Source organism: Myotis yumanensis, unplaced genomic scaffold (genome assembly GCF_028538775.1).
Source record: "Myotis yumanensis isolate MYYU_CA2020_CCGP unplaced genomic scaffold, mMyoYum1.0.hap1 SCAF_11, whole genome shotgun sequence".
Lineage (NCBI taxonomy): Eukaryota > Metazoa > Chordata > Mammalia > Chiroptera > Vespertilionidae > Myotis > Myotis yumanensis.
Genome location: NW_027223762.1, coordinates 39,983,230 through 39,995,715, shown reverse-complemented (window position 1 = coordinate 39,995,715; position 12,486 = coordinate 39,983,230). Strand labels below are relative to the sequence as shown.

The window sequence follows — 12,486 nt, the reverse complement described above, 5'->3', positions numbered from 1 at the left end:
TAGAGTTGGCTACTTTATAAGACATTGCACAACAAGACCTCCACTATGATCTCTGCCACTCAGCCCTCTTCTACTTTGAGAAGACCAAGAGCAGGTGCCCAGCCTCAACCCCTGAGGTCAGCAGGGAACTGGGTTTTGCTCAGCTATAAGCAAGCAATGAATCATACAGAGAAAGAGGAGCCATTTTTTAAGACCTTCAATGGGGAGGACTTAAGAAGTTCTAGCCCAATACCCTGGACTCAGTAACACATTAAACAGGAAATAAGCCTGGCCTGGACCTTGTGGCTGGATATTTTTAGAATCCCACATTTAAATGGCTAAAAGCAGCCAAATTAGAGGTCTTAAAAATATGTATGCTGACAGCAGAACTTCCCCCAAAGTGAAATGAAACTCTCCCCGGGACATTCACATCATTTTTATAAAAGGCTCTTAAGTAGCTTCCTAACTTCTGTGCTCTGACCCCAAATAGAAACAAAACTGCCAAAACTCCCCTGGAAGTTCACTGATGCAGGATTTCTCACGTGGCCCAGGTTTAGGTCCACATTGTGTAACATCCCGTGTTTCCCCATCTGTGGTAACACAGATGACTGGGGGAGGGAGGGCCAATGCATACATTTTGCATTAAATTGAATATTTGAATGTATATTTGAGAAAATATACAATCAGCATAATGTGATTTTATGGATCTCCTCTAGAAAGGCAGCTCCATGCAGGCTGCAATTTTTTTTTCATTGCTCTATCCTCTTTGTTTTTATAAATGAATTATTGCTTAGAATAAGAATAGATGTAAAGCTTTAAAAGTCATTTCAAAGAAAACTACTCAAGTAAACAATATTTTCCTTTAAACTGACTCACTTGGATGTGGCAGGCATTGAGCTGGGGGACAGCTGTCAAGTCAAGAACAGCTAACAACTCTGGGTCGAGGGCTGGGCTTCTCTTTCACACATGTGGGTGGCCCAGCCTCGAATCTGCCCAGAGCAGTCTCCATTACAGGAAGAGTAGCTAGGTAGCTTCTCTCACTTACAAAGTAGTAGAAGGCATCAGGGTTGTCCAGGAAAGCGTTTTCAGCAGTCCCATCCACTGCGTTCTTGGACAGGTCTCCAGCAGGCTGCAGGTACCCTTCGTTGAGCAGTGAGGAGGCGATCATGAGGCCTTCCTGGCGATTCCGAACAGACTTGTTGGAGAGCAGCCAGTCGATGACACAGTTACCTGGATGGAGCCATCAGAGGGAAGGTTAACTCTCCTAATCAAAGAACAAACCACTGACCATCGCCCCTGGAAAGCCCCAGAGCACCCACTTGTCTCATCTTCCCTGTATTTCCAGGAAGGAAAAACAAAATCAGTGGGATAGCTACCCGGAAACAAACGGAACTATGTAAAGGGTTTTGTTTTGTTTCTCTTTTCTTAAATCTGTAAGTTCTTTAAGAAGCAATGCATCATTAAAGAAATAGTTCTTTACCCACTTGCACTTAAGTCTTATATATCTTGATTCCTGTCTATTCTTTTATTCAGCTCTATGTCTATTTTAACATAATACCATTTTGGGGGGGAGGAAAAAAAAATGACTCTTTGATTGATATAGCTGGCATTTCCAAAACAATATCTTGGACAACAAAGTTCTTTTCTACCCTTCATTTTATGTCCATGCTGGAGAAGTTCAATTCTCATGTTCACCAGTCATCCTCCTATGACCCCGTCTACCCAGCCTGTTACACATGCCCCACCCCACACATAAGGCTGAGCGGGAACTCCATATTGCCTTCCCCAGCTGCCCCATTTCAGACTTGCAAGGCCTTTTACCTGTGAAGCAGTGATTAAAAATCTTTTTGTCCTTCTCTAGGTTCAGCTCTTTTATTCCTTTTTCCGTGTCTTTCATGGACAAATACAGAGCCCTGCACAGAGATGAAAACAGATGGATGAGTGGGGAGCATTTCAGAATGGCAAGTCCTCGCAGGGACTTTGAGGAGCTGGCCAAGAACACAAGCTTCTCCCCTCCCAGGTGGCCCCTGTGCCTAATCTCCCCACCAGAACACAAGTAGTTAAAGGGCGGAGTTGATATTTGCAGCAGGGAGATAATTATTAGTTCTTAAATTCATTGAGCTCTTTGTTGATTTAAGTCCCAATGCCTGAGAGAGAAAGTTAGGTGGCAAAAACTAAGGTTCTCAGGGCCAGTTTTCCACTCTAATCTTCAAGGTCCCTTGATTTTCACATCCCAGTCCTTCATGTGTCATTAAGAGACCATCTAGACTAGACATTGCCTCCAAGAAAGCGAATGTTTTAGCTAAGCTTATCTCCTATTCTATTATGAGACAAAGCAAAATAGTGAGAAGTTCTCATTTTTGTCCTTGAAGTAATAAACTCAAGATAGCCTTATAAGAGAAACTGCCAGCAAGTAACCAGAAAGCCCCTTTCATGTATCATGTGGTTCCATAAAGCACAAACACCATTCCCACTTAGTTCTGACAGTCATGGCCAGAAATGTGGTCACCTGATGCCCCCAGCCAGCAACTGCACTAGGCCAGGAGCCTGCTCTTGGGTCTTTACCCAAAAGCTTTGCTGGTGAGAGAATATTCTAAGTCTCCCCAAGCTCATTGTACAAACTTAAACTCCTGTGACATGCCAAGTCCTGTGTTAGGCTGCTGAAAGGGTTTGTCTTTGGTCCCTCTCAGGGACAGCCACATTGTGTAAACAGAACCCTTCTTGAACATTTTTAGCAGCCAACATGGAATACTTTCTGACTAGGCTCCTATTTCAGGTTATACTCGACATAGATGCAAAACTATCAGGAAGCAATGACTCTTCTAGAAAAAAAAAAGCTCATGTGATAGAAGGAGATATGAAACATGCAGAAAGAAAGGAGCCCTGTTCCTGTCAGGGGCTGAATTTTCCCGTGAGCCTCTAACAACCTTTAGACAACAACTACCACCTGCAATTCCAAGCCAGCCAACGTTATAGGACATTAAACCAGACCAGGGTTTCTGCCCAGGATGGGTGTTCACCTTGACTGGTCCTTGCTGACAGTGTGAATATATGCACTTGAACTCAAGACCTTGCATACTTGGATGCAGACCCCCTGCCTTTTCCTCCCTACCCAGACATCCTGGAGCATTCTTTAAAGACTAGCTTATTATGGCTACTTCATAAATGCAATAAGTTCTATCTCTCTGTCTCTCTCTATCTCTTTGGATCTCTTTCTCTGCCAAGGTTTCTTCTCCAAGGTTTTCCAAAATGAGGGAATCTATATTCCAGTAGCTTCGTCTCCTCAGCTGCTAGGCCTTGGAGAAGCCATGATCACTCCTTCAGATCCAGGTAAGCATCTTAGTACACCAAGAGCCAGTATCGGCCTGGAAGGGTGAATATAGCCTTCAGAGGTGACCAAAGCAAGCCCTGGAACATCTCCTCAAAGGGGAAAAAAGAAGGGGTAGAAGGAAGCAAACACAGAAAATCACCCTAAGTCAACGGTTTCTGGAAGTCGAATAGATCTCCTGGTGGATTTCCTCGCAAACTTCTGGCCTCCTTCAATGCACTTAATGGCCTTCTTGATGTCTCGAACCCAGCCATCTCTCTCTTCCAGGAAGGCTGCCTGGAAGAAGTGGTCCTGCTGTTTGGTTGTAGTGATCTTAAACACAAACTAAAAATAAAAATGCATGCCATTAGGAATCACTCTTTTCAAGGGGCTGAGGTCCCTTATGAAGCACAGCAGTTGAGCCAACCCTGTCCTGGAAGTACTTGGCCAAGAGAGACCCAAATGCCCAGGGTGGTGGTGAGGGAACTAGTCCGGGGGGAACCAATCATACTGTAGGCTATGCACAGGCTCAAAGGTCAGTGTCTGACCAACCATTCATTGTGGCTATTAATGTCCGCTCACCATCCTTTTGCCGAAGTCCTGACAGGGACTAGTCAGAGTGCTTCCTTTCAGGGGAATCATTCCTTTGGGGCTGTTGTCACTTTTCTTCTTATAGAATTCAATCCCATCTTCTAACAATACAACCCACATGGGTTTCCAGGTGTTGAACACACTCCCCTGTAATGACAACAAAAAGTCATGTAACAATATTTTCTAAAATTGTTCTATAGATGAGGTAGGACTTGGTAAATAGCCTACTGTTGACCAGTGTGGACTCAGGTGACCCACATTTGTGTGATCAAGGTGCTAGGCAAGCAGCCTTCAAGGGAGAAGGGACTGCCATTCTTCTGGAACTTTAAAAGAATATTTTTAAGATAAACTGTACGCATGTCCATAATCGGCCATAAGCCTCTCATGGGTCATTACCAAGGGAATATGGGATGGATCTCTACTCTTCTTCTTGTGCATTTCAGGCTGGCTTTCTGCTCCCACCCCTGCCCATTGTGTTCAGTTCAACTCAGGGATGGCAAATAGATTCTATCTCAAGTGCCAGCACAAACTGAATAGCAGCCGATGCCTGAGGCCGGACTCATGGGGAAAGTGACATGATCCAACAGCTGTGTTTGCCTCAGGTGTGGAGGCCATAAAGGTGGCGTGCTAGCTGCAGTTTCTTCCATCCTGTGGTCTAAGATTTTATCTGAATGTGAATGTCAAGAAGAAACTCAGACAGCAGCCTTGCGTTCAGGATGGCTAAGTTGTATGAAAATCCCTTGAAAAAATGGTCTGTAATGCCAGAATGTTGCCGTCCATGCTTTTAGGAAGATCTTTACTGGAAAAGTTTTCAGTTTGGACTAATGTTAACTGCCCCTGTAGCAGTACATTAACTGTTCTGACTAAATCAAAGAAGTCTCTCTTTTTTGTCTATATTTTGGGAGAGTTTGGGAAAATAAGGTTCTTTGCCTCTCGCCATTGGACCCATGAGGTCACCCTGTCATGACTTTCACAAAATAGAATTATCATCCAGCTCCCAGAAGACCTTGCGGCTTATCTTAAATGCAAAGAGCCTCTATATTAAGGTCAGTTGCCCAAAAGGAAGTCTATTTATGCAAAAAGGTTAAATACTTGTGGGACTATCATTTTGTATCATTTTGCTTGTCCAAGTGTTTCCTTTATTTTAGTTACTAAAAGAACTTTTAAAATTAGAACCCACTATCTCTTTTTTGCACAGGCAGAATGACTATCCATACTAACACTAGACTGTTTTCCTTTCTTAAAAAATGGGGAAGGTCAGACACTGCAAACACAGGAAATAATTTCAGTTAAATGTCTTTCTGCTTTACATCTATCTGAGAGAAACTTATATCCAGAATATAAAGGGTTCCTGCAAATCAATAAGAAAAATAAAATCTATTTTTTAAATGGGAAAAAGACTGCAAGGGGCATTTCACTAAAGAGGTTATCCACCCCAGCTCAGTGATTGAGTGTCAGCCTATGAACCAGGAGGTCATGGTTCAATTCCCAGGCAGGGCACATGCTTGGGTTGCAGGCTTGATCCCTAGTAGGGGGCATGCAGGAGGCAGCCGATCAATGATTCTCTTTCATCATTGATGTTTTTTATCTCTCTTTTTCTCCCCCCCGCCTTCATCTCTGAAATCAATAAAAATATATATATTAAAAAGAGGTATTCAAAAAAGTATCTGAAATGATGTTTGGCATCACTATTCACTAGGAAAATGCAGATTCAAAGCAAAGTGAGATACTTCTACACATCATTAGAATATCTAACATTTACAAAAATTAAGAAGAGCAAGACTTGGCAAGGATGGTAACTGGAATCCCCATATGTGGTGGGCAGGAGTGCAAGATGGCACATCAAACTGGAAAATGTCCCGATCCTCAGGAGATATACTGTATGTTGAAGTACTGAGGAGTGAGGTAGCATGATGTCCGCAGCTTAATCTCATGAAAACCGTGTGTATATTTACATAGAAATACAGAGATATGAGAGATAAAGCAAGTGTGGACATGTGTTAACAATTGATAAATCAAGGTAAATAGTATACAGGTAGTCGTACTCATTTTCTCATTTCTCTGTGGGTTTGAAATTTTTCAAAATAATTGGGGAAAATTAATAAATAAATGAACAACACAAGACACTAATATATAGTAAAATCTAGGCTATACTTTCAGGGAAACATAGAAACAGGTGTATAAAATAATGAAAATAATAAAAGCGATACTCACAGAGCTAGAAGCAAAAAGTTGGACTAAATGACACTAAATACCTTTCATGTCTAAAATTGTATATTCTACCTCAGGCCCCTCAGAGATGAATAACTGCCACAATCACTCAGCAGTTTTGACCTCGGTATTGGGATAAATTGGGAGAGGTCAGCCAGCACTGCATTCCTCCTGTAGGCAATTAAACTAAAGCTACTCCTAATTCAAATGTAGCCTCAGGGGTCTGTCCGTTCTCAGAGCAGGATGTGTCATTTGGGATTCAGGGCCGCTATGCACACTGAGAAGGCTGATCCTCTGTAAAACAAGGGAAATGAGACCTGCCTCGTAGAGTGGAAAGTTTCCTCCAGGCTTGGTTGGGGTTAGCTGGGTTAGGATGATGGAATGACAGGTGATCTCTCTTCTCCTAGCCATTGCTACAGCCACCAGCTTCTCACTGCAGTAAACCGACAGCACCTCCTCCCCACTACCACTGTACTGACCCCTTCCTGTCCCCAACCCTCTTGGCACTCACCCAAGAGCAAACCGGGCAGTGCGATCCTGGAATGTCCAGGGCACATTACACCTGACCAGCACATGTGGAACTGGAACTAGAATCCAGGTCTCTTGATTCCCAATTTTATGCTCTTTCTACTTCCCCTCAGATGCCATCTTTATTTCGGTTCCTATGTACCTTTGAGTAATTCTGGAACCTAAATCAATTTTTTTCAGACCACTTAGCTAGCTATACATAAAATCATGGTTATAATTTTATATAATATGTTATATATATATATATAATCGTATGTCTGAAGTATTGAGTGGTGAGGAGGTATTATTTGTACTTTTCTGTAATGCCTTTTGTCATTATAGAAGAAGACCTCTACAATGTACAATGGGTGGGTTTTAGATGCTGAATTAGGTTTATTAATGTTTCCCAGGGAACAGCTGTTGATCATCATGGGACTGGTATAATTTAGTGCACAAGAGTCTGACATTGCATAATGCCAAAAGAAGAAATCTCAAAGGATGAGATATTTGACTGTATATTTTTTAAAAATGAACTTCTGTGCATTAAAAAAACACAGCAAAATAAAATGTGGATATTTGTAATATGTCATATAATTAAAAGTTGACATGTTTTTAAGAACTTTTTAGAATTATTAAAAATGTATAGAAACACTCCTTAAATGGGCAAACAATATAAATAGGCCATTCTCAAGAGAAGAAATACTCAGGCTCAATAGACATAAAAACGTACTGCTTCAATAGTACTCAAAGAGACACAAATTAAATAAGATATAATTCTGCCCATTGATAAGATTTTTTAAAAGATTTATAAAATATATTGTTGAAGATTTGGGGAACTGGGCATGAGAAGACAAAAAGGAGCCTTAGGAGCAGCAGTTTGATGTGCACTATTTTTTAAAAAGCTTAAAGTGCCCTGGCTGGTTTGGCTCAGTGGATAGAGTGTCGGCCTGCGGACTGAAGGATCCCGGGTTCAATTCCAGCCAAGGGCACATGCCCAGGTCACAGGCTCGATCCTCAGTGTGGGGTGTGCAGAAGCAGCTGATTAATAATTCTCTCTCATCATTGATGTTTCTATCTCTCTTTCCCTCCCCTTTCCGCTCTGAAATCAATTTTACATATATATATATATATATATATATATATATATATATATGCCTAAAGTCATTGTAGGCCATATAGAAGCATAAGATCTAAAGAGAGGACAGTAATATTCTGACTTTAAGTGGCGCGTAACCAGGAGGTGACCACGAATCTGGAGCTGGGTGGTCCAGGCTCAAATCCCAGTTCTGCCACATTCTACCAATGGGATCTTGAGCAAGTTCTTATACCTCATTTTCTACATCTGGCAAATGGGGACAATGTTACTACGTATTTTTCAGGGTTATTGGGAGATTAAATGAAACAATTCATGTAGATTCCCAATGGCAGAATCTAGCACATAGTACGTGCTCAATAAATAGTACCTATGTCCTGTAACTCTGCTTATCAGGTGCAGCTGGAGGACAACCTTGCGTTTAGGAAACCTCAAGGCTGCAGGTAAACCAGAGCCTGTTCAAAAGAGAGGGACAGGTTGGCATCTCTTTGGGGAAATTGTTGAAGAAACTGGGTAGGTTTTAGCCCAAAAAGGAACAAGCAGAGCTGAGGAGGACCGTCTTCAAAGGTTTCAAACATTGTCATCGATCATGGAGGTTTCAGAAAAAACAGTTTACGCATAACTTAAGAGAGAAAGTTAAATTAGTGGGTTCTCTGACACAAGAGGCATTCAAGCATGCTTGGTAACAGAATAGCAAAAGAAATGCGGCCTCAGGTGGAAAATTCAGTTAAAAATTACTTTAATACTTAATACTCCTTTCAACCCTCAGATTCTACACATCTATTCCAAAAAGGCTGTTGTCCTTACTATCCCTGTGGATATCCTCAATTTCAAGATATCCCTTTGGGTCTCTCCTACAAGCCAAAAATAAATAAAGTTCTAATATATTTAACATGATCACCAAAAAATGAATACCAAATTGGAAAAAATTTAATATATTATAAGTTACTGTAATATGGACCACCAATTCCTTGGTTTCTATGATTTAGACAAGTTTCTTTCTTTGAGACATGTTCATTCAACAAATAATGATAGAGCAACTCCTGTGCTTCAGACACTGGCCTGGGTGTTGGGGTGGGAAATGAGTAAGACAGTCTCTGCTCTTAGATGATTCACCGTCTAACAAGTGGAGAGAGTGACCTTGAATGACACCTCCAGTTCAATGGAAGGATGCAGAGTATGAGCAGTGTCACTGAAAAAAGCCACGACTCACTGCTGTGGGTTGGGGCAACTTTATTATGTTGTTTAGAACCCCTCCCAGGTCACTTCCCAGGGAGTGAGGACACCTCCTTTAACTTCTCCTTTCCCTCAAACTTCTCTTTTCATATGTTGACGTACAGCTGGGATTCAAAGGAAAATTACCTTATGCTCAAAACTACGTGTTTAACTAAAGCAGAACTGTGAGTCGGCATGACCTATTCTCCCACACTCATGGGCGTGTTACTTCAAGTTGGTGTTGCATCAAATTACATCCTTATTTCTGCTGCATTGTAAATTGTATCTTCTGGTTTTCCAACCTGATCCATGAAATCACTTGTATAAAATGCCAGATAAATAAATGGTTGCTTTGTGCCTATTTAAATGATCTGAAGGCAAGGAAACCAATCTATTCCCTAATATGTTTTTTACATTAATCAAATCTTCCAGGTTGGATAATTTCTCAATAAAATCATACTGGGTAAGCAACAGAGAAATGGTACCGAGTGCTTAACAGCATGATTTCCGTCTTAGGAATTTGGGTTCAAATTTGAAGACAGTTCTCATAGGCAAGTTACTTAATTTTTCCAAACGTTAGTCTCCTCACCTGTAAAATAAAGGTAATATTGTACTACTTCCCACTGTTGTAAACATTAAATGGTATACTTAAAGGGCTTAGTACTGTGGCTAGGTTGTAGCAGGTGCTCAAAAATGGTTAGCATATAGGCAGATGGGATTACACAGTTTTGTAGGCAATTCTGTGAAATCATTCTAGCATAAGGTTATCCTGGGTATCAGCCATCATGACAACAGTGCTTTGAAACCTAAATCACTGCAATCCAAGCCCAAGAGGGCTGCATTTAAAACGATTAGGCACAGCTGTCTACTAAGGCTACACTGCTGGGTTGCAGTCCAGCTATGCCACCTAATAGCTGTGTGGCCTTGGGCAAGCCTCTTAGCTTCTCTGTGCCTTAGTTTCGTCATCTGTCAAGTAGGGCTAACAGTTGTACCCACTTTGTAGGGTTGTTATAAGTATTAAGTGCATTGATGCTTTAAATCTGTCCCTGCTGCAAGGTAAGCACCAAATCTATTAGTTATTAAGATGATGGGAATCAATGGGTACAAATCACTGGAAACTATTTCATGGTATTGTGTCCAGAAGACAACGTAGCTGTGAGAAAAAAGTCCTAGGCCAACACCCCTGACTCCTGTTCTCTCTTTTACCCCAGGTTTTCCTCCTGCAGCCACACTTCTCGCTGGGCCTTTTCTTTCCTGTCCAACCCGCTTGTCCTTGGGCATCCCAACTCCTGTGCTTTCTCCCAGCCTAAAAGACCACCCAAACCTCTAAGCTTACAATTTGGATCAGTTCTGCTACATGAAGTGCCATATAGAATGAAGTGCCATTGGAAAGTTTTCTATAATGCCATGAAGTGCCATTGTCAAACAATCAGCAACAGTTTGCTCCATAAACTCCCAGGAATGAGGTTGGTTTGGGATGTGACTTGGTAGAGTCCAATTCGTAACCTGCTCCTTTCTCTTTTTTAAAGCTATGCTTATGCACATGAGCAGAACCTACGCCACCCCACACATAAGGCTGAGCGGAGCTCTATATTGCTTTCCCCAGCTGCCCCATTTCAGACTTGCAAGGCCTTTCACCTGTGACGCCTCTGTTTTCTCATCTGTAAGATGGGGATAACGACACTATTGTACAGAGTGGCTAGGATTGCATGAGATCTTGTTTGTAGAACAACTGATTGCTACATGGTAGTGAAGGGAATCAAAGTTTTGCCACCCTGAAGCTGACTTTTTGGGATATTGATTTTGAGATGGTTACTGAGAAATAAAAGACTCAGAAAGAAACTCAAGCTCTCCCTACTATCCTTTCCAAGAGGTTCAGCTAGAAAAACCTACTCCAGGAAGGGAATCTTAGGAGACTGCCTTAACCAAATTCAAATTAAGTATGGTGATTAGGAGGGCTTCAGGCTGGTACCCCTTAGCTTAGATACCCAGTGTCCCACTGTTTCGGAGTTGCCTAGCAAGAATTCGCCCTTCGCCCTAACCGGTTTGGCTCAGTGGATAGAGCGTCGGCCTGCGGACTCAAGGGTCCCAAGTTCAATTCCGGTCAAGGGCATGTACCTTGGTTGTGGGCACATCCCCAGTAGGGGGTGTGCAGGAGGCAGCTGATCCATGTTTCTCTCTCATCGATGTTTCTAACTCTCTATCCCTCTCCCTTCCTCTCTGTAAAAAATCAATAATATATATATTTTTTAAAAGAATTCGCCTGCCACTTTGTAGGGTTGTTATAAGTATTAAGTGCATTGATGCTTTAAATCTGTCCCTGCTGCAAGGTAAGCACCAAATCTATTAGTTATTAAGATGATGGGAATCAATGGGTACAAATCACTGGAAACTATTTCATGGTATTGTGTCCAGAAGACAACGTAGCTGTGAGAAAAAAGTCCTAGGCCAACACCCCTGCCTCAACTATCTGTGAATTGCCAATCTCACTTCTGAAATCTAAGACCAGGTCTCCCACTCCTTTTCTGCTTTGTCAAAAATGTCATATATGCCCAATGTCTACTCACTATCTATGGAATTTTCATGCTTATGTGAATTCCCACGCACGTGCATTAAAATTTGATTTTCTCCTGTTAATCTGTCTCTGTTGGTTTGATTATTAGCCCAGCTAGAACTTAAAAGGTGAGAGGAAAAGTATTAATTATTTTTAGGACCCATAGTAGCTTCTAAGTACTTTTGTATTTATTTGTTTGTTTTTGTTGTTGTTGTTTGTTTTTGTTTTTTTAGTGACAAGATTCTGAGGCAAGGAAATCCAGGTCTTATTTAGAATGAAAAAGCTACAAAATGACAGAATTATGTATTTTTCTTCCTTTACTTAACCATCAGCTCTATTTAAAGATCTTAGCTGATGAAAAGGAGGAGACCTAAATTGTGAAATGTGGGCAGTTTCCTTGCACAAAAGAAAAGCAGAAACATTCCATTGATTACCGATCCCAAGATTTCTGACTTGACAAAATCCTTGCACCAGAGTTTTCCTAGTGTTGTATTTTTTTTATCTCCAATAAAGTTATTTCATAAAAGAAGAATAAGGAGAAAGATATTTTTATTACCACCTAGGAATCTGAAACTGCATGAGAAAAAAAACAAAAAACAAAAAACAAACAACAAAATACGTGCTTGGAGGGAGATTCATAAATTATTGCCTGTCATGCTTTAATGTCAAAAACCATAGTGAAGGATTCCAACAGCCTTGCCAGAGAAAGATTTTTTTGGTCCTTGCTTCACTATTAACTTGGCAACCAAGCCAGGAACCAGTAAATATCTCATTATATATAATTAACCCCCATATATGAGGTACCTGAATGAAACTTAACATCTAAAGAAGTTAAGAACTTCAGCACCTTCCCAGGAAATTCTGGCTTCAGGGGTAGTTCTGCAGCCAACAAGAGAATATTTCTGAAGCAAGCATTTCTTAAAAATGACAAATTAGGGAATCTTAATACATTACAACACAGAGTGTGCAAAAGGTCCCAGAGAAAAATGCAGAAATTACTGAAGATGTAAATATCAATATGAAATTTCA

At 41.1% G+C, this 12,486-nt stretch overlaps 1 protein-coding gene across 1 annotated transcript in view; it reads right to left on the bottom strand.

The window, feature by feature from the left end:
• The window catches only part of PLEK (pleckstrin), a 49,354-nt gene that overhangs the window by 9,453 nt on the left and 27,415 nt on the right, over window positions 1–12,486 (bottom strand). Inside the window, exons 4-7 of the mRNA XM_070429371.1 lie at window positions 3,869–4,024; window positions 3,450–3,631; window positions 1,801–1,892; window positions 1,025–1,209 (exon numbers count right to left, since the gene is read on the bottom strand). Coding sequence (XP_070285472.1) covers window positions 1,025–1,209; window positions 1,801–1,892; window positions 3,450–3,631; window positions 3,869–4,024 — 615 coding nt within the window. The remainder of the gene's footprint in view (window positions 1–1,024; window positions 1,210–1,800; window positions 1,893–3,449; window positions 3,632–3,868; window positions 4,025–12,486) is intronic.